The 26,512-nt window shown below is 39.7% G+C and overlaps 1 protein-coding gene across 2 annotated transcripts in view; it reads right to left on the reverse strand.

Moving 5' to 3' along the window:
* ADAMTSL1 (ADAMTS like 1) overlaps positions 1 to 17,565 on the reverse strand; it is a 415,079-nt gene extending 397,514 nt beyond the window's left edge. For both annotated transcript variants that reach the window (XM_039567703.1, XM_039567702.1), the window contains exon 1: positions 17,454 to 17,565. In XM_039567703.1, the coding sequence (XP_039423637.1) occupies positions 17,454 to 17,528 (75 nt within the window). In that variant the 5' untranslated portion in view covers positions 17,529 to 17,565. The remainder of the gene's footprint in view (positions 1 to 17,453) is intronic.
* Between the last annotated feature and the right edge of the window lie 8,947 nt (positions 17,566 to 26,512).

Raw genomic sequence — 26,512 nt, forward strand, 5'->3', positions numbered from 1 at the left:
TGGGTCAATATATTGGTATCTTGCACAGCTGATGTTTGTATTTCAATGTAAGTCTCTGCCTAGCTACAGATCCTTTGGGAAATATTCTGTTTTGGAGATAAAGCAGAAGGTGAGATTAAAATAGTAAACCCCATTTTGGTTCCCAACTATAGAGTCCCATTTTCACTATATGTAGCAATTGCCTACAAAAGCGTGTTGGACTATGAATAATATAATTTTCACTTATTTTGCCTCAGATACATAAAAAAGACCAAAATCAAATATAAAACAGACACTCATCAAATCATAAAAATTTACTTGTATTTTTTTGCCTATCTTTTTCTGTCCCTCTAGATTCTCTGTGTTTATTACTCACCTATATGCCATTTTATTGTACCTATTACCCTCTACTATCATGTTTTCTCATCACTGCTCTTTTCATGTATAGGCATGTATCTAAGTTTCCCCTGCTGTTGCAGACTTGCTGGTGACTTTGACCCACAATATGCTCCTCTTTTCTCTTCTAATCACAGGACTTCAGAAACAGACAAGCCACAAACTTCTACTTTTTAGCTCTCTGGGGCAGGACACTGTATTAAAAAACAAAAGAAAGCAAACAGAAAAACCCTCCTCTAAACTTCTGTGAAATTGTGCCAGAATTTGGGGTGATAGTGGAGATACCAAGAACAGGAAAACGTTCAGCAGAGAAAATAATGTAAACATAGCAGAATTTGAGTTTTCAAACAGTTCCCATGCACTGTTGATTTAAATACCACAGAATTCATATCTGGATAAATCAATCATAAATGTGGCTCTTCAGTGACCATTAATTTATTTCAGGTTATAATTATTAATCCAGTTGTCTTTAGGTATTTTTTATGTTCTAGATTCTAAAATAATAAGAAAACACTGAACAGTCCTTGAACAGAAGTATGACAGTTCCTGATGAAGACAACAAAAATATTTTTTTAAATATAAATGCATGCACTGGTAATTTGCTTTGATTAGAAAACAAAAGATTAATAGAAGATTCAAAAAGGATTAATTTGCTGTTAGTACATTATCTGTCATGCTTCTCTTTATTGAACAAAATACAATTACAGAGAACACAGATCTAATTATCCAAACCACTCTAAAGAAGCTGCAAAGGACTGATTAACATAATTAATTATGGTATGAAATTTTATTATCATACTAATAAAGACAGCCAGTGTCAAGAGCCTATGACAATGGATAATACAAAAGCTGAAAAGTAATTTACCAAAACCAATTACCTGGCATCCAGAAGAGATTCACTTAGGGGTACTTTTTCTTGGTGGGACTATGAGAACAGGGCTGGATAAAATCATATAGGTCACCGATTTCAGATAAGGGACCAATTTCCGAAAGCTCCATCACATGCCTACCACCCACACACATACAACCAAACACCCCTGGAAATGACAGACATGTACCCTTTGTACAAAGTACCTAAAGGCGCAAATTTGTGCACTCCACGAGGAGAAACTGAACACATCATTGGCACTGCTAGAACAAAGAATTTGTTAAATGGAACTTGCCAGAGGATCTTGAGAAAAGGACAAGGATGATGACTGAAAAATCTGGCAAGTGGCTTCTGAACGAGAAAAATGACATACACAAGAACCAGGGAAATCATTCAAGTAAACAGTAACACTTGCACATGCAGCTCAACATCCTTCAAGCCATGGCAAACATCCAGAGCTTCAGAAAAATGTGGGTGGGGAAAAAGGGGAGGGAGAAGTAAATAAGGAGAGGATGTGAATAATTCTTCCAAGATTCTGTAGATAACTAGCCTGTCATCCTGTTATTCAAGGTTAAGAAGGAACAAAGTCCTCACTGGTTTTGTATAATTAATATCATTAAATCTTTGTATTAAACTTTGCTTTCAGCAAGACATATTATGTTACTGGAGGAGAAATTGTTTATTTTTGCTGGTAGTCTTGAAGAGATAGGAGGTGAAGAAGAGAGAGAAGCATAAGAAAACAGAGTGCAATGGTTATAGCAATTCTGTGAAAATAAGTGACTGCCAACATCAAACTAATCACTTTAATCTTTCTTTTTGCCTTTCTTTCTTGATCTAATGTATGAATTGGTAGCCAAGACAAGTCCAGGTCTAAAAGCTGCATCAGAATAAATAAATGCTTAGTTAAAAGCTTGGGGGAAAAGAAAAAATAAAAAAAAGGAAATACCTACCTCAAAAGATTAAGGAACATCTTAGAAGTTAAGTGTTTATCATATTAAAGATCTGATTACCTTCTCAGCTAATTGCTTCTGTCCATACTTGCCTCTTTTCCAATGGGCAATCTGTTAGTGAATATAACTATTCAAAACATTTCCAGTGAGATTCCTGTTCCTGCTCATGAATATTACTAGAGGAATTCATTAAATGAAAATCCAGGGTTAGCCTCTATTCTGTTTTCATAACTTCCTCTGAACCATCACTTTATAGATTTTTTAAAATTCGCTCTTTTTTGGAAATGAAACCGTATTTTTCGAAGTACTCTGGTCTGAAGATAACTCTGCTAAAACCCTGTTTTTGCAAGCATTTGCAATGGGTAATGATATGGCAAAATTTATGGCATAGATACCATATTTAAGGAAACTGTTTCAAAGCAGCACCTACACACTATTCAGGAAATGGCATAGAATGACTTTTTGTTTGCTTTCTTTGTTTTGCTTAAACACAGAACAATAATGCTGCTTTGATTTTGTTAAGTAGTTTACCACTGGAGTTAAGAATAATAAACATATGTTACCTACGTTCATTTAATATTGTGATTTATATAATCAAGGTTTCTAAAGGCAGATCTATTCTCTTTGACCAAATAATTAAAAACAGCACTTGTATATTGAATTGTTATAACCCAAGAAGTCAAACTACTTGTTGCTACTGAAGACAAACACAATCTCAAATGTCATAGTTTGGCTACATTGTACTTAATTATCTAAAAATACTTGCAAATTAATTCGGCCTTAATTCTGCCTTTAAAAATTCATATTTCATTATTTTTAACTGAATTACTTTTATTTTCGTATCCAATAACCATCAGCTTTCAATGTCCTGCAATGACTTCCTATTCTCCAGATTGTGTTACAAATATGAAAGATGTTTCTTCAGCTCAGCTGTGAGAATGTTAAAGGAGACCTGTTGCTGACTGGAAAGGAACAGTTCCAAACATTCACTGTGTGAGGCTCCATGGATGTTTGCTTCTCTTTATTTGAAAAAAAACCAAAAAACAACAAAAACAAACAAACAAAAAAAACCCAAAAAAAAAACAAAACAAAAAACCCAAAAAAAGCCCTATCATGAGCACATCTCTTGCTGCACTCCTCAGAGACATGAAACAAGCTGAAGTGATTTGAAGCTATAACCCCAGTAGTTTCATTCTCTCACCATTGCTGTAGGGGAGAATTCTTAGATTTCTCAACACAATGATATGTGATTTCTAAGAAACAAGTCACACTGAAAGGAGGAGGGAAAGGCTCACCTCTTAAACAGTTAACAAAAAAATGCTATAGTTAAGTTTCTAGCTTTGAAAGAATTCTTCAAAACTCTCTTGCTTTCTCCTTCACAACTTTGAATTTAGCATCAAGTGAAGAAGATACTGTTAAACATGAACAACCAAATTAAAAAGTCAATGTTCTGACAATTTCAGAATCCACACATTTAGACTAAAGACACACGAAACCATGCCTTACCAATGACATGGGAAGTATATCCTGGTTGCCACATGACCATTTACTCCTTTTAGTCATTCTAGCACACATTGGACATGATTTAAACTCTCTTAAATTTAAAAATCCATTCTAAGTTATTCATCCTTCTCAGAGGTACAAGTATACGTCCCAGAGCTTGTAAGAAACTAGGATTCTTTGAACCCCTAGGCTTTAGATTTCAGAAAAAGTGGAAAAATTTCTATCAGGTTGAATTAAATTCCATGCCATCTTAATCTCATAGGACCATCTGAATCTTTATAGTCAGAGCAGTTTACATATCCAGTCTTTCATCTGGACATTTTGGAATACTTAGAAAAAGTCAACAGAAGCAAAACCACTATAAAACAGCATAAATATGAACAACATTAAGTGTTTCCCATGTACACCTAGGAAGTCCAAAAGCAAAGAAAAATCCTCCTGCTTTGCTAAAATAGGATGTAGAAGATAAAAATAATTGTTGTAAATCTTATTTTGGCCTTAAGATATTTGAATTTTTATGCAATCAAGAATCCATTCCCAATTCCAAGTTCATAATAGATGCTACTATTCAGACAAACACTTCCTACTGCAAGAATTGCAAATGTGCCAAAAACTCAATTTGAGCAATGAAGTACAGCTATGAAGTTCAATATTCCCACTTCCAGTCTTGGTCACAATAAGGTTTCTGTATTATACAGACAACCAGCTAGACACATAAACAAATATGAAGAACTGTAGATGGAATTTTTCATTAAAGTGGTGCCTCCAGAAGAAAAGATACCCTGTCAGTTCTTTGGTTTCTGTCTCTTGTGTTTCAGCTGTGCTACAAAGGGTTGATGAAAGCATTATACTGCAGTATTAAAAAAAGAGAAAGTTTCATCCTAATTTTGTTTTAGAAATTGCTTTCCAGACCATGATTCTACCCAGTATTACAGACAAATTTATCAGTAGCTTTAAACTTGGAAAAAGCTGAATATCATGACTAAAGCAGGGATAATGATGGCAAGAATACTGAGAGAGATTTTTAAGAATATGTGCTCATGTCTTTATATAATGCAGACTTGGGGGAGGAGACATATAATCTTGTTATTACAAGTAAGAAAAATGCTCCCAGCAGATGCTAAGTTGAATTTCAGAGCTGACATGTGGAAAAATCTAACTTCAACTATTTTAAACATCATTTTCAGGTATTAATCCTGTAATCCGAAAACACTCAGCTAGCAAAAATGCAGCTAGCAGACATTCTGCCATTGAAGCCTGTGGTTTTCACAGTGGTTATTTAAATTGCAATTTCTTCTGAATAACTTTGTCGACAACCAGGTTGTGCTGTGTACTTCCTAAAGAACAAGTTCCTACTTCAAAACCATACAAGAAATATAAAAGACACAAGAAAATACGAAGTCTCATCTCTATTTTATGAGTAGGAAAGCCATATAAAGAATGAAAAAGATAGTGTACTTCAGAAGCATTAGAAATTCAAGACCTCAGCTTGATCCTGTGGCAGGATCTACGAACAAAATATCACCTTCTGTGAGTAGAGTTGTATGAGGGCAGGAAGAAAAGTCTGGAGGTAAAAGGTTTTTAAGAGGCTCAAGAAAAAGGAAAAGGAAAAGGAAACACTAGTGAGATGCAGGTCCCACATCCTCCTTGCATTCTCATACTTCTCCATTCACCAGTCTTCAACAGGTATGCAAAAGATAAGCAGCAGTCTTTTTTCTTGTGTTGCTGTCAAAAGTGTTTCCCCCTCTTGACATGGAAATCGGTGACATACAGAATGCTGTCTTGTCCATCAGACATGCAACTAAATGTTTGGTGTCTAATATTCTAAATGGGTTATCAGAGTTTAATTTTATGAAACAGAAACTCTGCCTCTTCCCTCTGAGTTCTAAATACATGACTGTATTTATCTTCCCTGCTTTTCTTTGACTGTAAGACTGCTCTGCTTCCTCTTTTTAGCCACATTCAACTTGTTTTGGTACCTGCATCCTTTTCTAACTAGTCCATAGCAACCCTATCTCCTTGTTACAAGAGCACTCAAAGAAGTGAAGCTTTGCCTCCTATTCCAGTGACCTAAAACCAACAAGGATGTGATTTTTCTGTGACTCTCTTCTCATTCTGCGCAAAGGGTCAATCAACCAGTTCAAACGGAAATTCAGCCTTCCCCTACTACATATGATATGAAACTATGTGCTTTGCTCCATCATGGTTATCTAACACACGCACACATGCAAAATATTGAACTCTAGCCCTTCAAGAACAATTTCAAATAGAAAAGTTACTAATATAGCTACACATTACAAAGGGAATTTTCCCCTAAATTGGAAACTTACGGACTTCTTCGTTTCTGGTATAGCAGCAAGTAAGTTTCTGCTGTGACTTGACAGTGGAACAGCTCTATCAAAATTTTATTCTTCCATATTTATTACATACTTACCTTACTATTATTCAAAATATTTTGTCTCTATTTCAGTAACATTGCTACTGTATATAATAATTTAAACTCTGCTGTCTTTACAGCTAACACAAATTTTCTTTAAAAATTAATAGGCACCTCTGTGGTCTAGGACAATATTTTTTGTAGGAGGAAAAATAAGAATTTAATTTCATCTGCTCTCTCACAATTGCTTAGAAGAAGAAACACACAAATTACATCAACGGTTTGGGATTCCTGCCTCCCCCGGTAATTACCTGCATAAGAATTCTTTCATTACATCTCTCTCCAGCCTTCTGTAAGCATCCTACAGGTACTGGAAGGCTGCTATTACAGTCTCCACAGAGCCTCCCTTCTCCAGCCTGAACAATCCAAACTCCTTTAGCCCGTCTTTCCAGCAGAGATGCTCCAGCCCTATCTTTGTGGCCCTCTTCTGGGCCAGTTGCAACAGGTCCATGTTTTTCCCGTGTTGAAGGCCTGGGTGGAGGGCACTACAAGTGGGATCTCACAAGAGCAGAGGGGCGGAATCCCCTCCCTCGAGCTGCTGGTCACTCTGCTTTTGATGTAGCCCTGGATATGTCTGGCTTTCTGGGCTGTCCGAACATGTTGCTGGGTAATAATCAATTTCTCATCCACCAGCACTGCCAAGTCCTTTTTCTCAGGCCTGCTCTCAATCCATTCTCATCAAGCCTGTACCTAGGGATGAGACCGCCCCAACCCAGGTGCAGGACCCTGTACCTGGCCGTGCTGAACTTCATGATGTTTGCACAGACTCACCTCTCAGGCCTGTCAAGGTCCCCCCAGATGGCATCCCTGTCCTCCAGCGTGTCAGCTGCACCACACGGCCTAGTTTCATCTGTGTACTTGTTCAGAGTACCAGTTAGTGCCAACATCTAAGTCCCCAACAAAGCTGTTAAATAACAGTGGTCCCGGTACTGACCCCCAAAGAATGCCACATTACCAGTGTCTGCCCAAAGGTTTTGACCTTTGAGGCAGTTCTGGAGAGTGTCCAGAGCACGGCAACAAAGCTGGTGATGGGCCTAGAGGGTACGTCCTGTGAGGAGCAGCTGAGGGAGCAGGGGTTGTTTAGCCTGGGCAGAAAAGAAACTGAGGGGAGTCTGTATTGCTCTCTACAACTACCCAAGAAGAGGCTGCAGCCAGGTGGGGGTCAGCCTCTTCTCCCAGACAGCCAGTGATAGGACAAGAGGAAATGGCCTCAAGCTGCTCCAGGGGAGGTTCAGGTTGGACACCAGGAAGAATTTCTTCACGGAAAGGGTTGTCAGTGGTGGAGTAACCATCCCAGGAGGTATTCAAGAAATGACTGGACGTGGATTTAGTGCCAGGGACTAGTTGATAAGGTGTCATCAGTCAAAAACTGGATTTGATGTCCTTGGAGGTGTTTTCCAAACTCAGTGATTCCGTGATGCTATGGATGTAACCATCCAGCCAACTTGTTTCCCACTGAGTGGTCTATCCATCAAATTCTTGTCTCTCCATTTTAGACACAAGGATGTTGTGCACAACAGTGTCAAATGCTTTGCAGAAGTCCAAGTAGATGATGCCAGTCCCTCTTCCCTTATCCACCACTGCTGCAAATGCAGTCAACAGAAGAACATGACTACAAAATTTGCAATAGGAAGGTGTTCCAGTTTGGGCAAATTCAGAAATATATCCTCTGAGAGAAGGCACAACCACCCCTCCCCCACCAGGTTCGGGAAAAAATAAATTTTCCTCGAAGGAAAGTGAAGAAGATAAAACTATTTATTTAACAAACACATGGGAAGGAAAATAATGTTAGATGGTAAAATCTTTCGCGGTAGAGGAAAAAACCTGGGAAAGTGTTCGAGTCCTCCCTTTGGTCTCCTCGGAGCTGGGGCTTGGGCTGGGGCCAGGCCCTCTGTGCCCGGTGGAAAGTCCTCCCGATGTGCTCTGATGTTACAGCAATCAAGCAGTCCAGTAGAAAAGGGGAAAAATCCGGAATTCCAGAGAAGGAAATCCAAAGTCCAACTCTCAGTCTCTCTCCGGAGAACAAGAAGAAGAAGAAACTGGCCAAAAACTGACTGGAAAAAAACAAGCCGGGTGCTTCCTCCCTCCCCTGCCCCAGCTAGGGAAAAAAAAACCTGCTATCTTTTTATAACCTTGAACGAGCTGCAAACTGCTTTGAGAAAGTTTTGCTCAGTTTTTTCCTTCCCCCTTTCAGGCTCAGTTCAGAGGCATAGAAAGGCACAAAAATTAATTTCTGGGCATAGGCAGCGATATGGGATACACATCATAAGGTCACCCCAAGACATTAGGAAACATACAAACCCCAAATTTCAGCTGCATGATCAAAGGGACATCTTTGTAACAGAGTATTAAGTATAATTGAAAATTATATTCCAGCAAAATTTTTTCCGCTCAGGAAAAAAAATAAAGCTTTCTTTTTTTCCTGTGGGACAGATTAAATCCTTTCAAAGAGTAAAAGAGAACAAAATAAATGAAAAAATTAACTTTTCCATGCCTTCTTTTTTAACTGAAATTAATTTGCTGAATGTTGGATACAATTTGACCACAGGAATAAAAAAATGCATTCTAAGGTTAGTTTCATCAGATGCAAATCACAAGAACTCTTTAAAAACAAACACACAAACAAACAAACAAGCCCAAACACTCCAAAATCAATCATTACATGATTAAGTACTTTTTCATTATATGTATTGCAGACTAACAATCTACTTAACTATGGAGTTTTGTAAATAGGTTGACAAACTATTGAGCTTAACCATATTATGTGTTCACAGTAGCCCTGTGATTTGTCAACTCTCTTCTGTAACTATGGTCACTGTTTCAGAACATATTCTATTATAGTGAAAATCCCATTAGGTTATTACAGGAACCTGACAGTGTCAGGGAGCAGGTTTATACTTAGCCACATTCCATGTTTTCATCTTGCCTTGAACTTTATGAGTATTTTATTTTTATCTATCTGAAATATTAAGCACATCTCTTTTAATCTTGCTGTCCCCTGACGGACACAGGTCAGTCAGTCAAGGGAAGTGCAGAAACTACTTCCGGTCTGATGAATTCTGCTGTATTTCTTCCTCTGAACAGCAACCAAGCATCAAGTTTTCCTGGTTTTTTTCCCTTACGTATCTTTTCTAGCAGATAAAAAAATTCTTCACTGCATGGCTGTTCAGTGTCCAGCAGATTCCTCTGTTACTGCAGTTAGAAGTTTGCTTTCCAAATTATATCAGAAATTAATGGCACTCGGGTAACCCCTATGTTCAACTTCCTTGAACAAGACAGTCATCAAATAATAAATCCTTTCTACACTACAGACGCACTATGATTTACCCAGGGCAGGTATGTTTAAAATTTGCCATTGAAGGTATGTACATTCCACAACCACACTGTTTCAAACAGATGTACATCAGGAAAATTGAATAAATAAAACAATGCAAAGATAAGGCCATTTCCTGGTCTTTGACTCAAAACCCCAGACGATATAGTTCTTGTTTCACTATGCTCATTTACTCTTGAAATGTAAGTCATCTGTTAAAAAAAAAATAAACATCTTTCCTTCTTCATTTCCATTGTCCTACCCCAACGTAGCCAAGCCCATGGAAATAAGAAAGAGTTGACCATATCAGCTCAGTCATTTCTTTGGGAGTTAGTGTAGATCAGGATGTGTATGGCTACCCTCTGTTTCCTCTGAAAAAAAACACTGAGAGAAATAAAATAAAATCAAATAAAAAATGTAGCCACACAGGACTAGTGTTTGGCTATTATATTACTTAGTAGTGTCATTCTTATATGTAAAGTGTTTCCTTCATATCAACTCTTCTCAGAATCCAAAAATTTGCAGTGCAAGGAAAAAATGGTTTCTACAGCCACCTGAGTTACACTGACTGTGGCATTATTGTTATAACGATGTCAAAATCCACAAGCAGGTCTTTCTATTTAATGCAATTCATAAGCCTGTTGAATCTGCAAGTCAAAACAAAACTAAATGAAACAATTACAGGCAGTTTTGTACAAATCCACTCTTCCATTATTAAATGCTTTATTGGAAGAATACACATATATGGGGTCAGTTTAAAAAAAAAATATATGCACAGATGAAAATTCTGGAAAAACTTGGTCGAGTGGAAAGTAGCAGTATCAAACACCACTCCACAAGCCGTATCTGGGACTGATGTAATGCAGTCATTATTTATGGCATCTAGCCATATAGAACTATGAAAAATCTGAAGCATGGATGCAAGAACAGGCTTTGTTTAATTCCTCTGATGGATGTTATTCGCCAAGATGAGACAGTCCTGCTAGACAGTCCTCCATTCCCACACCAGTGTTGAACTGGCATGTAAGCAGCACATAAAACATACAGCTTTTGTCCACTCAGTAGAACATGCCGAAAAAAACAGGCTTTCTGCTCAGCAGAATTCATCGTTATAACATGATTTCACCTATGTGTTCATTCCAAGTGATACAGCATCTTCTTTTCTCTTTCCTTTTTCCACTTCTAGAAATGCAACTGTGTGTCAAAGAACAACAGTGACCTGGTCATCCCAGAATGTATTCTAGGATAACTTCTGCAGCTCCAATAGATGTCTTTCCAAAAGGCCTGGAATTGCCTCTTTGCTTTCCACTTCTCCCTCTCTTGGTAGCTTTCCTTGCACATACATGTTCAACAATTATGCTGACTGCACATTTCTCTCAAATGGCATAAAAAATATACCCTTAAGACTGAAAAGGGTGTAAAGAGTTTAATTAAATTTAATAGGGCCATGACTCAGATGCACATGGCATTATTCACCAAGTCTTGTAAACTACATCTTACATTGCTATTACATTGCTTACTGTAACAGAAACATCTTGCTTGCAGCTGGGACAGAACTGCAGTTTCAGAGTGCAAAGTGCCTTAAGATGCACAATGGCAACATGTACACATGTACTTGAGCTATTACAGGATGATTTAAAATACAGGAGCAGAAGCATACAAGGAACGCTGTGGTGCAAAATCCAGCTAATGACTTCCTAGTCTATTCACCATACATCACCCCAATAGAAGACTTCATCACATTTCATAATCTTCTAGATCACAGGCAAGGCAGATTTTATTGTGTTTTTTTATGAAATAAACAAAACAAAAACAAAAACAGAACAATGAAACAAAAAATACCCCACCCCCCAAAAAAACCCACAAACAAACAAACAAAAAGAAAGGACATTGAAAAGTAAAATTACTGAAGTCTGGATTGCAATGAAAAATGACTTTGTTTTCTTTTGCATGTTAAGTGAAAGTCTTAGAAAAGCCAAAGGAAAACATACATTTTCTAACCAAGACTTTCAAAAATCCTGATACAAAACACAGGCCTATCTGATAGCCACACAGAATTCCTTAATCCTTGGAAAAAAATAGCAGCAATAATTTACATCCTCTGATGTTCCCATAAAGCTCTAGTAGTGTTCCCTTTGTGCACCCAATGTGAACTTCTACCCCAAGAACAGAGATGCATTTTATGTTTCTCTTCTAAGAGAAGCAAGTTATGATGATATGAAAGTAGAACATGATACTAGCAATCTAATCCAGATCATCAAAAATTATACCTCCACTTTTTGAGGAATATATTAATCGAACAATTCTGCTAGCACTCATAATTGATCACAGAATATTCCTTGTCTTTACTTTGTAATTGAATGATTGCATTATCAACCCAATCATTGCAGGAAATGTTCGTGAAAAGGGCAGTATTTTTAAGCCTGTGAAATTTGGCATTCATAATTAAATGAGGAAAGAGATAAAATTTCAAATCAGATAGACGCCACAGAAATATAGTTGGATTTCCTCATTTCCCTTCATCTTCAGGAGGCAAAAGCAATTGCAGAAGAGGGGTTTATTGGGGTCATACACGAGAGCAACCACTAATATTTTCAGAGGTCTTGTCAGAAACTGTACAATCAAACCAGTGCTAAAATATTCCCATCTCCTCTGCTTATCTCTGAACCTGTTGTACCTCCTTCTTAATCTGCAGTTAGAATTCACAAACCCTTCATTCACCCTACCTTTGTACATGTCAAGATGAAAACATGACTGCTGTAGGACCCAGACGTAATAGCATGTGTGAATAATCTGACTTTAATGCAACAGGAGAAGAGGAAGTACTGCTTCTTTCCCTGACATATGCACATATTCACATATGGCCTATGAAAACGTGTGAAAATGCTGACGGCTTAAATCTCTAGTGAGCTGCAGGCTACAAATGCTCAGAGACCTGTAACTTAAGAAAACTTATTCTCACTTCCATAATTTTAGCAATCGACATCGCCAGTGCAAGGCCTTTCTCTTGCTATATATTTAACCCTTCCTCACAAAGAAACTAAGGGGACTTAACGTTTTCATGAAAGAAAGGTCATAAGAACTGCTTTAAATTAAATTTTCTCCTGTTGCAGCGGGGATACTGCAACATGCATATACCAAACCAGGAGTCCCGTGGAAAGGAAATATATAGGACAGACAGATTCTTGATAGCTGTTTCAGAGAGATGTTTATTTCTGCAGCCGCATGGCCAGGGCTCTCCTCAGGAACTCTGCAGTCACGGGGCCCGAGGGTCCTTGGCCACACCGGGGAACACAAACCAAGCAATGGGAAACAAAGGTGACCAGGGGCAGGGAAACCCCGTGTCTCCCCCCCAGGGCCCCTCTCCCAGGGCTCCATGGCAGGGGAGGGACCCCAACATTCTCCCATACACCTGAATTCTCAGAAATGGTGCTACAGTTTTTCATTAAACTTTCCTAAAAACATTTGGTTGAAGCCAGGTGTACAACAGGTTGAAGTTAGCCCACCATGGTAAAAAGCTAGCCCAAAGTCCTCTCTTCACCAAACTTGTAAGTAAAGAGCAGCTCTGCAGGAAAAGATTGGACAGAGTCAGAGCTGGTAGACACAAAACTGACCACGAGCCAGCAATGTTCCCTTGTAGTAGAGAAGGCAAATGTTATCCTGGGCTGCACTGATCAAATGACTATCAGCAGTTCGATCCTTCCCTTCAACTCAGCACTGATGAGGCCATGCCTGGAGACTTGCGTCCAGTTCTAGGCTCTCCAGCTGTCTTGGGACACAGCACAACAGAGAGATGGACATACTAGAGGAGTCCAACAAATGGCCACAACAGTGATGGGGGGACTGGACTGACAGACTGAGAGGGACTGTGCAGCCTGGAGAAAAGCAGGCTTGGGGAGTTTTCATTAATGTATAAAAGGAACTGAAGGGAAGGTGCAAAGAAGACAGACAGGCTCTTTTCAGTGGTGCGTAGCAACAGAGTAAGAGGCAATGGTTGCAGACTGCAACACGGGAGGTTCCCTCTGGCCATCAGGACACTCTGAGGGTGAACCATGGAACAGGTTTCCCAGAGAGGTGGTGGAGTCCCCTTCCTGGAAGACAGTCAAAAGCTGCCTGGAAATGATCCTGGGCAACAGGCTCTATGGGACCCTGTTTGACTGGGAGGATTGGACAGGATGATGTCTAGAGGTCTCCGCCAACCTTATCCAGCCTATGATTCTGTGATTATAATTAGAAGAGGAGGGTAAAACAAAGGAACTTCAATGTGTCACATGATGATGTAAAAAAAATATACCTTCCTGTGACTTTTTGACTTGTGCGGACAATATAACCAAGAACCCATTTGATCTATTACAAAGCTCAAAAGAAAACTCCAGTCATTAAAGTAGCAGACGTTTATTTAAACCTTCCTCAACAAGATGAAACTGCTTTTGAGTTTGCTCAAACTTAACACTGCCAGTCATTATTAGGTTCATCAATATAATTTTGATCACAATGCTTTCAAGATTTATAAAAAACACACTACAAAACTGTTTCAATGGGTAAAACTGCTTTCAAGACAATTCTACATGAAGCAAGTAGGGGCGTGATGATATTTCAGTACTGGCTGACTAATTGACCACATAAGTATCCTAATATTTTGTCCTTATCTCGTATTTTTCCTGCAGTCTTATCTGAAATAACTCCTGATTGAAGCATACTGACCTTCTCACTATAATATGGTCAGTTTTTCAAATGTAGGGAATGTATTTGTATTTTCAGTATCTTTGACTGGCTTTATTTTCAACTTCAGTCTATAGAAGAGGAAGTTATAGTCTTCTCTGGACAACAGAACAAAACTCAGTGGATTTTCACTTGGTAAGTATTTTGCTGGGGATGGATAAAAGTAGGTGCTTAATATAATTTATTATTATGTCACTACATGCAAGTGTTTTAAAAAGATGCTCTCTTCTCTATATGACTATTTCCTGATACACAAAACACCACCACTTCACTTCCTTCCACCCTGTGTTGTGGACATAAAAAGGGTAAACTGAAGCAAGCACAACAATTTAAATACAAAATAGAACAGCATATAGCAAATATGAGGCTCAGATAGTCTAAGAATACAATGACCACCATGCAAAATCTGTTTACCAATGGCCAACATTTGCTTACACCCCTTCCAGATCTAAACCTGCTCATGTCCCGTCAGCCCATAAAACATATGTGAAAATGCCTGCACTTATCCATGAAGCTCATGCATGAAGTTTTAAGCAGAGCTAAAAACTGCATCTACTACAATAACTATTATCTATAATGCAACTTAAGAAGCTGGTTTACATTCTTCTGTTGAGGTATCCACTATAATCACTCTCGTATTTTTTGAATTTGTAAAATTCCTGCAAGAAGAATCACTCTAGTAAGAGAAGTTCCACTAAAACCCAATATATTAGTTTATAGACCCAAAGGAGAACAAAATTATAAATAAATAAAATAAAATTGTGGTATCCATTAAAAATGATGGAAAAAATTAAGAGGAAATTGAAATTCCACAGAAACACTGAACTGAAAATGCAGTAGGACTACAGGTCAACCCAAGAAAACTTGTACTTAATTCCAAAATACAGCTCAAAAAATAGTTCAGACCTTCAATTATTATTAGATCCCATTTATCACTAGTGAAAAGACCCAATTTGGCTTAGTTTTAAAACAGTAATAACTATTTAAAATAGTATTAACAACAACACATGATTTGGAGACTCAGTTTATTTATTCTAAAAAAAAAAAAAAAAAATAGGATTTAGCATGCTCTTTTGTCCCATACCTGGCAATGTTCGGAGTCAGGCTGGACAGGGCTTTGAGCAACCTAGCCTGATGGAAGGTGTCTCCACCCATGTCAGGAAATTTGGAACCAGATGATATTTAAGGTCCCTTCCAATCCAAACCATTCTATGATAATACAGCACAGAAATATCATCCAAAGCCTAAAAATATAGTCATACTTAGTAAATGAGAAGAATATTTTTTCACTTTAATTTAATCTAAACTTTAGGTTAATAAATGCAGCATTACAGAATTGCAGTTTGTTTACATATATTTATATATATATATATATCTTCTTTGTGATACATACATATAACCTGTTACTGCTCAGTAAAGTGTAACTTTAATCCCCACTTATTCCACTATCTCATATTACAAATGCAAGAAAAACAACAGGAGGTTTCCCAAGCTGATTATGTTCTTGGCCCTAGGAAATGCTGTCCATGAGGACAACTGATTTCATTCACACTATCTGTGTGTAAATTTGAGACTAGAGGCAGAAGGCAGCGCCAAACTGCTATTTCAAGAGTAACACTACCTCAGTAACTGTAAAATGAAATTCTTGTAAGTATCTAACATAAAAGCTAAGGGAAACTAAACTGCCTTTTTCAGCTCCCAAGCCACTGTACTGCATCTCTCTCACTCCACAATTTTCGAATGTAGGCATGAATAGTCTATATTTGCATGTAAAAAATAAATAAGCAGATATTTTAGTTCCCCACAAAGCAGAACTGCTTGCAAGGAAAAGGGAAAGCAGGTGCACAGGGCCAGGATAAGCAGGGATAGAGCAGAGGGCCAGGGGAGATCAGCTTGATCTCAGTCCTGGGAACAGACCTGGTGGCAGGATTAAAGGATGTGGCAGATGGGGTTTCCATTGCAGGATCAGAGCTATTACAATTCTAGTGGCCTTTATCAGAACAGACACCAGATCCCATTAGAAACTGGTCTCCAAGGGCCAGTCTGGGTGTCCTGAGGATATTAGTGATGCCAAAGTGACCTGCAACCTTTTCTCAACAACTTTTCCAGTGACATAGTCCTGATCCAGTCCTGGCCACATGCCTTCAGGTGCAGGCTGGCATCCCACTTCATCCCTCATGGCAGTCCACTGCACTCTTTAGTAACTTCTTTGCATGGGATCCAGAATGGTGCAATAACAGAAAGCAAAGCAATCTAAAACACAGAAGTTTCTCTACCGAAACTAAAAACTTTACTCAGATGAGTAGGCTAACCTGCTCATGGATGTACAATTACTACAGAGGTTCAAGGGAGGAGAAAATACATGTCAGAAGCACAGGAGGAGACCAAAAATGCATATACATAGAATCATGTTTCTAAGTTTATTTCAAGTGACCCTGTACTTTTTTTTTTAATTAAGGTGCTGCTTGTTGTTTTTTTTGAGAGATTTACAATATTGCCCTAAATAGAAAAATACCATCATTACTGAACTGTGCTATTACTTATTTAAAATTCATCTTTGAAATTTAAGAACAAAACCAAATGGAAACAATTTAAGAGAGTCACGTTCACACCTTCTTTTCTTTAAGGCACAAAGCTGAAAGTGAGTTCATATATTGTCTCTAGAGGGGTGACCGGTGCATCCTCAGCGAGGTCTTTTTATTATTATCATTATTTTATTTGGCTAAAGTCTGAAATAAAAGCTGGGCAATAGCAAATTGATGACTAAGCAAAACCAACTACCTGTAAAGCATGTTAGAGGATTTAAATTACACCCAAGGGAAACGCACTGACACGGCCCCGGCTCAGCTCTCCACTTCCAGAAAGACATACCCGTGTGAGAAACGCAGGCGGGGACTCTCCAAGTTTCTCTGCATCTTGGAGAGTATTTCCCCGCAACGAAGCAGGCTGGGAACCTCACGCCCGACACTCGGCAAAGCTCAGCAATATCGTAACTTTTATAATAACGACCCTTCCATCCTCCCTTCCAGAGAGCTGTGAGACCAGCCAGGCTCACGGAGACGTCCGCTCGGCAAACCCAGCAGCCAGCCGCAGAGCCTGCCGCCCGCCCGCCGTGCGGGCTGCGGGCAGCCGCGGCAGCTACCTGCCGGCCGAGGAGGAGCCGACGGCGGCAGCGCTGCCGCAGCCCGGGAGCACCGCGGCAGCCACAGGTGCGGACCTCTCGCCGCCCCAGCGGAGCGGGGAAGCCGCGTCCCGGAGAGGCGGGCGACCCGCGGGCCCCCTTACCTGTGCGACGGCGAGGAGCCCCATGGCCAGGGCGAGCGGGGAGGTGGCAGTGCCCCGGCACTGCCCCGCGGCCATCGTGCTCCCGCGGCGCTCCGCCGTGGTCCAGCGGAGCCGCCGCTCCGCCTGCCTCGGGCCGCCCCTGCGCGCCTCTGCGAGCGGCGCGGGGTGCGCGGAGCCTCCGGGCCCCGCAGGGCAGGGAGGTGCGCGGGGGCGCGGCCCCCCGCTGCCGGGCGGCGGGGACGGAGGCGGGGAGCCGTCCACGACGATCCGCCCCCGCCTGCCACCGCCCCGAAGGGTCCTCCGGGACTCGGAGGGAGCGGGCAGGGGTGGACGGTGCGCACGGGGGCTCGGGCAGCGATGGGCGGCCTCGGGACGGGGCTCCCAGGAGAGGACAGAGGGCACGGGCAGCGACAGGAGGTGCAGGCAGCGATGGGGAGCACAGAGAGAGAGGTCGAGGATTCGGTGATTGGGAAGCGATGGGCGTGTGGACAGCAGTGGGACACGCCGACAGAGCGTGCAGGCAAGGATGGGTGTTCCAGGTTGAGGCAGATGGGGCTGGGGCACGCAGGGGGGCATGGGGCACGCAGACAGGGATAGGGTATGCAGGTGGTTATGGGCCATGCGGGCCTGGATGGTTAAAGCAGGAGCAGGGTATATTGGCACGGGTGGGACACTGTGGCAAGCACAAGGCAGGCAGGCATAGCCAGTCATGCAGGCACAGGGTGTGCAGATCCAGGGACGGGCCCCCACCTGCCGTGGTGTACTGGTAGGCTTTCTTTGACGTGCTTGCCTACTAAGCCTAAGAGAATTTCCAGGATACTAAGTTGAAATGCTGTAGTGCTGTGATTATTCCTGCCCACATCTGCCTGGAGGTAAAGGCTGCAGGTGCTTAGCCAGGGGAGCAAAGCCCCTTCCTACAGCTAGCTCTCTCAGTTACCTTTAAGCCTTCACTTAAAAGTTTTTGGCTAGTACCTGCAACTCCAGCATCTGCTAACCCAACAGTCAAAATGCAAGCTGTGGCAATCAAACAAGAACCTGGCTAAATTTGTGTTGGATGCTTGTGAAAGGTCCGTGGCAGCTCTTATAAAAGTCTTACAAAACCACAAGAAAATGTATTGTTATTACACACGTCCCTAAACTTCCCACCATGAGCCTCTCTAAATGCTCCCATAGCATTCTGGGCACATGTATTTACATACTTGGATTATCGCTGGAAAATGTGCACCTCATTGATGAGCCAAATTAATCATATGGAAATCCTCAGTAAAACTATGGTGATGAAGTAGCATGTGCAAGGACTAAAGACTGCCACATTTCTCTCCATCTTTTATGCGTTACGTCAGACATTGTTGACAAAGTCTTTGCCCTATGAAGAGAAGGCATATTGGGGGTTTGTGGCTCAGATCTGCATGTGAAATCCTAACAGCTCTTTCACGCTGAGATTTATAACCTCTTTCATTTGATAATTCTTTAAAACCTGTTAATTATACAACAAACAAACTCTATGGTTAAGATTTTAGAAATGCTGTTTCAAGTACAGCTACATGAAGCATAGTAGCTTAAATTGAAAAGTGCTTGATTATTCAAGTACACCCAGGAATACTCTATGAATATGCATGACAGATGAACTTCTAGAATTTTGGTTTTCTTCTTACAGACATATGGTTAAGAAAAGACATAAACATTGTGCAGTTCTTGGTTTTAGCAGCATGTAATTAAAGAGGTTGAGGCTCCTGTATGTATAGAGTAGTGTGGTCTAAAATATGCCATAAATGCCACATGATCCAAGAAACACAATTTGGCTGAACAAAACATGATATCTAATTTGTCAGGAATGAGATGTTTACAAGTTTCATGTTGCACATTATGCTTACCTTCTAAGAAATAAGAAGGACATTTCCTGGCATTTACAACTCTCTGAAGGGCCTGAGGGTTCCAGGTAAAACCAAGCTATATGTTAATTGTCAAGAAATGTTTTATTGACAATTGTTACTACTTACATTATGAATTCTGTGTTGTTTGCATACAAAAGGTAAGACTTGTCTAGTCTCACACCAAATTTATAGCTATAAGCAATGTTGGAAGTGCAGCACTGTTGTCTGATAGCTATGTAATAGCTGTGTTTACAACAGCAGAGTCATGAATTAGTAAGTAGGGAAGGCAGGGAGGGAGGCTTTTGAAAGTGCCTTCCTAACTAAGTGGACTTGAAGATATTTAAAAATTCTATGTTTAAACAGAAAAAAAATTAACAGTACTTACAGAAGTATGCTTCCTACTCTTTTGTGAGACTCACAACAGTATTGTTAGGCACAATGCAGCAAGTCCACACTATCATCAGCCCAGGGCTCTGAGAAGGCTTAGGAAAATGTAAGATCTTTTAAGAACTAAGAAAATACCAAGGCTTCACATGTAGGGAGAGAATGACTCTCCTTGTTCAGAAAAAAAAAAGAGGTTAACAACCTTGAAGTAATTTTCAGCATTAGCCAGAAGATAACATGCTTAGCAAGGATATGTTTTTCTCCCCATTTGGAATGCAGACAGGCCAAATCCATAGAAAATCTAACTTTTTCCTATCAGCAACATTGCTTTAGTATTACCTACAAGATAGGATTGTTCTGTGTCTCCTTCTCTTTTCTATATAAACTGGTTATTTCCTGCTAAAATGGCAATGCATTTTTTAACACAGACTTACAGCTAGAGCTGTAAGTAGAGCCTCTGAGCAGGTATAACACGTAGGACGTTGATGTTGAATTTAACACTTCAGGCTTTAGGCATTTTCCTCCACTGTTCTCAGAATTACACAACATGTTTGGCCAAAATTCAGCTCTCCAATAGTGATGTGCCATTGTTCTCAGTACTCTACAAAATTAATTCCAGTGGTTAAGATTTGCAGCAGCTCAGAAACTACAAAGGAGATGACATTTCCATGTAGATATTCAGTTCCTGCTTAGGTGCTTGCATAACTAGAACTTGCATCAGTGAGGAGTAGCTTGTGTTGTAAGTACACAGTCCTTTCCCAAATGTAGAAAATTGTGATAATTTGATCCTGCCTAGATGGTTGAGGGATTATGAATGTGGGAGCATTCAGGTGTCTCACAGGGTAGGTAGGCCATTCATTCCCGTATGTCAGTTCGGTGTTTTTTGTTGGGGTTTTTGTTGTTGTTGTTAGGGGGTTTTTTTGTTTGTTTCTTTGGATTTTTGTTTTGCTTTGTTTTGGGGTTTTGGGGTTTTTTTTTTGGGGGGGGGTTGGTTTTTTTTGTTGTTGGTAGTGTTGTTTGGTGGGGTTTTTTTGGTTTTGGTTTGTTTGTTTGTTGTTTTTTTGTGGCTTTGTTGGTGTTGTTGTTTTGGTTTTTGTTTTTTTTGTTTGTTTGTGTTTTATTTTATTCCACAGGCAGATTTAGCTTAGGTACAGGGTAGATGAAGTACATCATAGGAGTATCTTCAGATTCCTTTTCATTTGCATTTTTAACTACATCTTATTCAAAAGCAGTAGTGAGTAGCAAACATGATTTTTCTTTATATCTGGCGTGACTTTGACTTGAGCCTTCAAAGTTAAATAAATAATAACCAATGGAAGAAGCAGTTTATTCAGAAAACAGCAATGTTTGAAAAATTAAATTTGTTTCTGAGCAAAAATTCTTATTTTTGAAAAGTTAATAATTTTCCTTAGAACATGCAGTTTTAATAGTGTATTGGCATCTCAGATGGAAATTCTACTTCAATCTCTAGAAGTGTACCTTACTATCAATGACTAGAACAGTGAAGCAAGCAGAAAAACTACAATCTCATGCCTGTGCTCTGCTCTGCTCTGCCCCCTCCCCTCCCCTCTCCTTCGCCACTTTCCATTTCCTCAGACAGAGCATTTTGTTGGCTATTGTGTATGCATCAATCAGATTTCACCTGCTGGCATCTGAGCAGGCAACCACCTTTTAACTCTAGCTGCACTGCATCTCATTGTGATCTTTCAAGACATTCAGCCAGGAACACGAGATCGTTCCAAAAGTGATGTTTCAAGGTCTTTGGAATCCATTTCAGACTAATAGAATACAGTGAACTAGTAAAAAAAAAAGTTGCAACAAACCCAAGATACAGCATAGTAAAAGGAAAAAGGAAAAAGAAATCATATGCATATTTAAACATTAAAACTACTTTGTAGAAAAAATCAACATTATATTCTGTACAGTAGTAGAAAATTATCAATTGGTTTATCTTTCTGCATTCAAAGTTTACTGGAAGCAGTTCAGAGGTAGAAAAGGCGCACTGAAACTAACTAATTGGATGAAGTGTTTAAGTGCTTAGAACACTTAATCCTTTGATTTCTGTTTATTCAAAATTCAGAGTGTGACAGCATTTGTTTTTCTTTTCCTTTTTATAAGAAATTGTATCACAAACTGTTAAAAAGTTAAGCAATACAGTGTAATTTCAGAATTTTTTGGGGGGGGAGGGGGTGTGTGTTTTGAATACTTGCTTGTTCCATGGAAGAAAACCTGTTCTTTATATAAGAGCTCCCAGCAGAGACTGCATCTAAAACACTTAACATTCCAAAGTGTAATAACACATATAAACTCTGTTGGGTGAGGCTTTCTGGGTGAGGCTTAACTAGCTATACAAGATCTAGGATTAATGACAATAAAAAGCTCTTGAAACTGTCATAGTGTTTAAATACCTTCCCAAAGAACTTACCATGTACTGTTCCCCAAGGATATGCAGGAGATAGTTAAAATACTAAGAGAGACAATATTTGTGGAAGAGAAAGACTGATGCATAAATTATTTCTGATTCCCATAACACCTCATCTGTAGCTTAGAAATCTCTGTACTTCCAATCTAATCAGGCAACAGTCACATATAATGATTTAGTCACTACTGAATTTAGTTTCAGACTAAATTTAGTAGAACTATGATTTTCAGAGGATCTATGGAGTTTTTAGTTTTGCTTTGGTTTTGTTGTTGTTGGTTGTTTTGTTTCAGTTTTTAAAGATGTTCCTTTTATCCAAACAAGGAAACTCCAGAAGTGGATGTCAAAAGTCCTGCCAAAATATGTGGTCATGTCTAACAGAAAGAAGTGCAGCCGTTCAAGGCAGTTCCATGATTCCCTCCTCTAGCATATCTCCATCATCATTTAGGGAAAAGCAATGACAAAAGCACACAAAACATACAACTGCCTTGACTTGTGCATGTAGTCCGTGATGTCAGAGGGTGTATAATCCCCAGCTGGCAGACAGAATCCAACAGGTCTCAAAGTTACTTGCTCGTATTCTGTACATAGGGTAAGGTAGATCCATCCCAGGAAACATTCTGCAACATCTTAGGGAAGGAAGTCTCTCCCATACCTGTTGAAAATCTGTTATCTTTTAGGGTGAAACTTGCTCTTCACCCTGAATCTGTCAGGCTTAGTCACCTCTCAGGTGCTGGAGGAAGAGACAGATGGTAGCAAAACTCTGTCACCTCCTTCCTCTTCCTCAAGTCTTTTCAAGAAATGTAACCATGCAGAAAAGGGGATGGGAGCAGAACACAGCCATCAGCATTTGAATATGCACTATGAGGAGCAGTGGAAACAGAGATTCACCTTCTCGCTTACCTGTAAATGACCATTTGTAATGCAGACTTCAGTATCCTAGCACAGTGTATTTATCCTCTACTGAAAGATGGAGGGGCAATGCTTTGTTGATACAAGAGTTGTCAGGCAGTTACACATTCCAGTCCCACAAGCCATTTTCAGTTGCCGTAGAATGGCACTTTCTGACATGGCTGAAGTATTTGCACATTTTGGGGATTTTCCCCCCTGGCATTAAGACATCATACTATCACAGAACCACAGCTTTTTTGTTTTGTGCTTTTGTGTACTTACAGCATACCTGAAAAACTTCTTTCCTGAGGTCTGGTATTTATTCCAAAACAAATAATGGCAATTTCTACATTTTGTCATAGTTTTTTAGCAGTACATCTTTTGGAGTTTTTTAAAGAGAACTTCATCCAGCTCTAGGGCCCCCAATGTAGGAAGGACATGGACCTGCTGGAGTGAGTCCACAGGAGGTCGCAAAGATGATCAGGGGGCTGGAGCACCTCTCCTGTGAAGACAGGCTGAAAGAGCTGGGGTTGTTCAGCCTGGAGAAGAGAATGCTCCAGGGAAACCTTATACAGCCTTCCTGTACCTAAAGGGGGTCTTGAAGACAGCTGGAGAGGACTTCTGATAGGGGCCTGTGGTGACAGGAAAAGGGATAATAGTAGGTTTAGATTATATATTAGGAGGAAATTATTTACTGTGAGGATGGTCAGCCACTGGAACATGCTGCCTAGAGAAGCTGTGGATACCCTATCCCTGGAAGTGCTCAAGGCCAGGTTGAATAGTGCTTTGAGCAACTTGATCTAGTGGACGATGTCCTGCCCATGGCAGAGGGATTGGAACAAGATGATCTTTAAGGTCCATTACAAAGTAAGCCATTCCATGATTCTTATGAGGCTTATGATAAAAATAAATGATCTTACTTGTCTTCTGAGAAACTTTCCAGTAGTATAAGTTTTTGTTCATGTTGTTCTTACCTTTTGGGAGATTAACTGTAATCAAAATAAAAACAGGCTTTTCCCTCTAAATTAAATTGCATCCACAGCCTTCATCTTTGATACTCTATTCCACATTACCAAACATGCCAGTTTTATTAACCTCATCCTTTAGCCCTATTTTAGAGCAAAATTCAGACTTTTGTGACATAAAATCCTACAGATTTATAATAATACACAGTGAAAATGCATAAGTAAACATCCAAACCCTTTGAATTTCAAAGGCTTCATAAGTAAAGAAAATACTCCATAAGAAACTTCATACAATCGTTTAATTTTCACTGTTCATATACTGGGGTAAATTACCATCTGATTATCTTTTCAAAGCACTATGTTACTGTAATTTTAGTACAGTGTCAATTGTTTTACTTGAATCCAACCCTAAGCCCTATCTCCTGCATCACTTCATAGACTTAACTCGCCACACCAAAAATATTCCTGCGCTAATGTCATTCAGTACTTTGTACAAGGCACCAAACATGCCATAGTCAATAATTTGACTGGACAGCACTGTCACTGATTCTGTGAAGAACGAGCTCTGAACCAGGCATCTGGTCAACAGTTTAGCCACAAAGCAAATCTACCTCCCTTTCTGGCTAATACTCATCTATTTGTGTTTACTTACATGAATAAGTAATTGAAGTGTGAAGTATTTAAAATAACACACTTCAAAAGCTCTCCCTCCTTTGCTTTTAGGACAGCCATTTCTTTTGGATTGCATTCTTCTTCCCAAGGTTCCTTCCACTTAGGAAGAGTCAGCAAATATGAGCCAGATAACAGCTTCTGTACAACATTGACATAAATGGGGAGAGAAGAGCCAGCAACTGGTAAAACTGAATAGAAATATGTTGCAGATGGAAAACAAATAAGGAAAATGACAAATGTTGACAGGTTAATCCTATGGTCCTTGAAGCCTATTGATAAAAGGCTTGTAATGCTAATTTCTACATAATTTCTGTGGATCTGGTGCAGTCTTCTGAATTATCATTTCTGAAGTCAGAGAAGTTCAACCTTTGGAAGGTGGAGAAGTAATTGAAGCCTGACAAGAAAGACAGCAATACCTTCTTATCCGAGACGTAAAAAGTTTTGCCCAAATCTGAAGAGTCCCCAAATGTGAAGAGTCCTACACTGTGCTAATTTTTTTGTGTATATCCATGTAAATCTCTTCCCTCATTTCATTCCATTTTAACACAGGATACAACTCATTAATAACCCCAGATAATATTTTTATTTAAAGACATTCATTCAATTTATTGATACTCAGGGAACATGTCTATAGCTCCATATCATTAAGATTTTCCTTTTCCTATTCTCTTACAAAATTTTCAAAGCAGAAGTCTTCTGGGATGAAAAAAATGCATATCTTGAAATTTCAAAGATGAATGTGTTACAGCCACAAGATATCACTGAGGCAAAAGGATCATTAGGAGGCAAAGTGAGCTGGATATTGCACTAGCACTCATAGCCACAGTCTGTCCAACACTGACAGACAGACCCTCAGCCAAGCAGGCTGCTGTTTCATCTAGTAAGCAGCTCATGCCTAAAAAGTTCAAAACAAGGAGCAGGAACGATGAGCCTAGCAGTAACTTTTCCTGTGTTCCCACAGATTGGTACTGCAGGAACTCTCGGGACTATCTCCAGCCCTGGAGAAAGCATATAGTGGACCAGACTTCCTCCTCCTCTGTAACAGGAGTCCTTTTAGGCAGGATAAGATCTCACAGTATGCAGGAAGGTGAGAATTCACCTTCCAGTCCTACTTATACCTTTTCTGAAATAAAGTAGAACATACCCATGCACAGCTGCTAAGCAGTTGGCACTGATTCCAGCCCTCTTCAATCTGCTCCGTAACTCAGCAGGGACTCCCCAAGGGATTCATAGTTGCTCTCCAGGCTGCAGAGCCTGCTGCTTTCATGAGCACTACAGAACTAGACTGCTAGCTGCATGCATGGAGGCTTCACACTTTCTTATTTACTTACTTACTTTCTTGACCAGGGATGGCGGGGGAAATGTTTCTAGAACAAATGTTTCTTTTCAGGCTTATGTTTTACAAACTATACTCTGCCCTAACAAACATTTCTAGGCACTTCAATTATACACTATTTTGAATTTTGTCTTTTGCCTTAGAATTTCTCAAGGTATTTTTGATGTTATGCAAATAGAGACATCAACAGTTACTCCAAAATTGCTCTGCAGGTGATTTTTGTTCATCCATGTGTAACAAAAGGGAGAGAAAAGAGAAAGGCAGAACATGAGGAATACACACTCCATCCTAACTTTTGACTACTACATGTTATCAAACTATTTTTTTTAAGAAATACAATTAGTATTATTAGTACTATTAGGCTATTAGTAGTCCAATCTGATTACAGATGTATTATCTTGTATTAAAGTTTAACGAAATTTTGCATCTTTTTAAAAAATCCTTCAAGCTTTGGGTACCCAGTGCATCCAAAGTATACAAGAAGTTAAACATCTGTTAAAAAAAAAAAAAAAAAAAGA

This window comes from Corvus cornix, chromosome Z (assembly GCF_000738735.6).
Source record: "Corvus cornix cornix isolate S_Up_H32 chromosome Z, ASM73873v5, whole genome shotgun sequence".
NCBI lineage: Eukaryota > Metazoa > Chordata > Aves > Passeriformes > Corvidae > Corvus > Corvus cornix.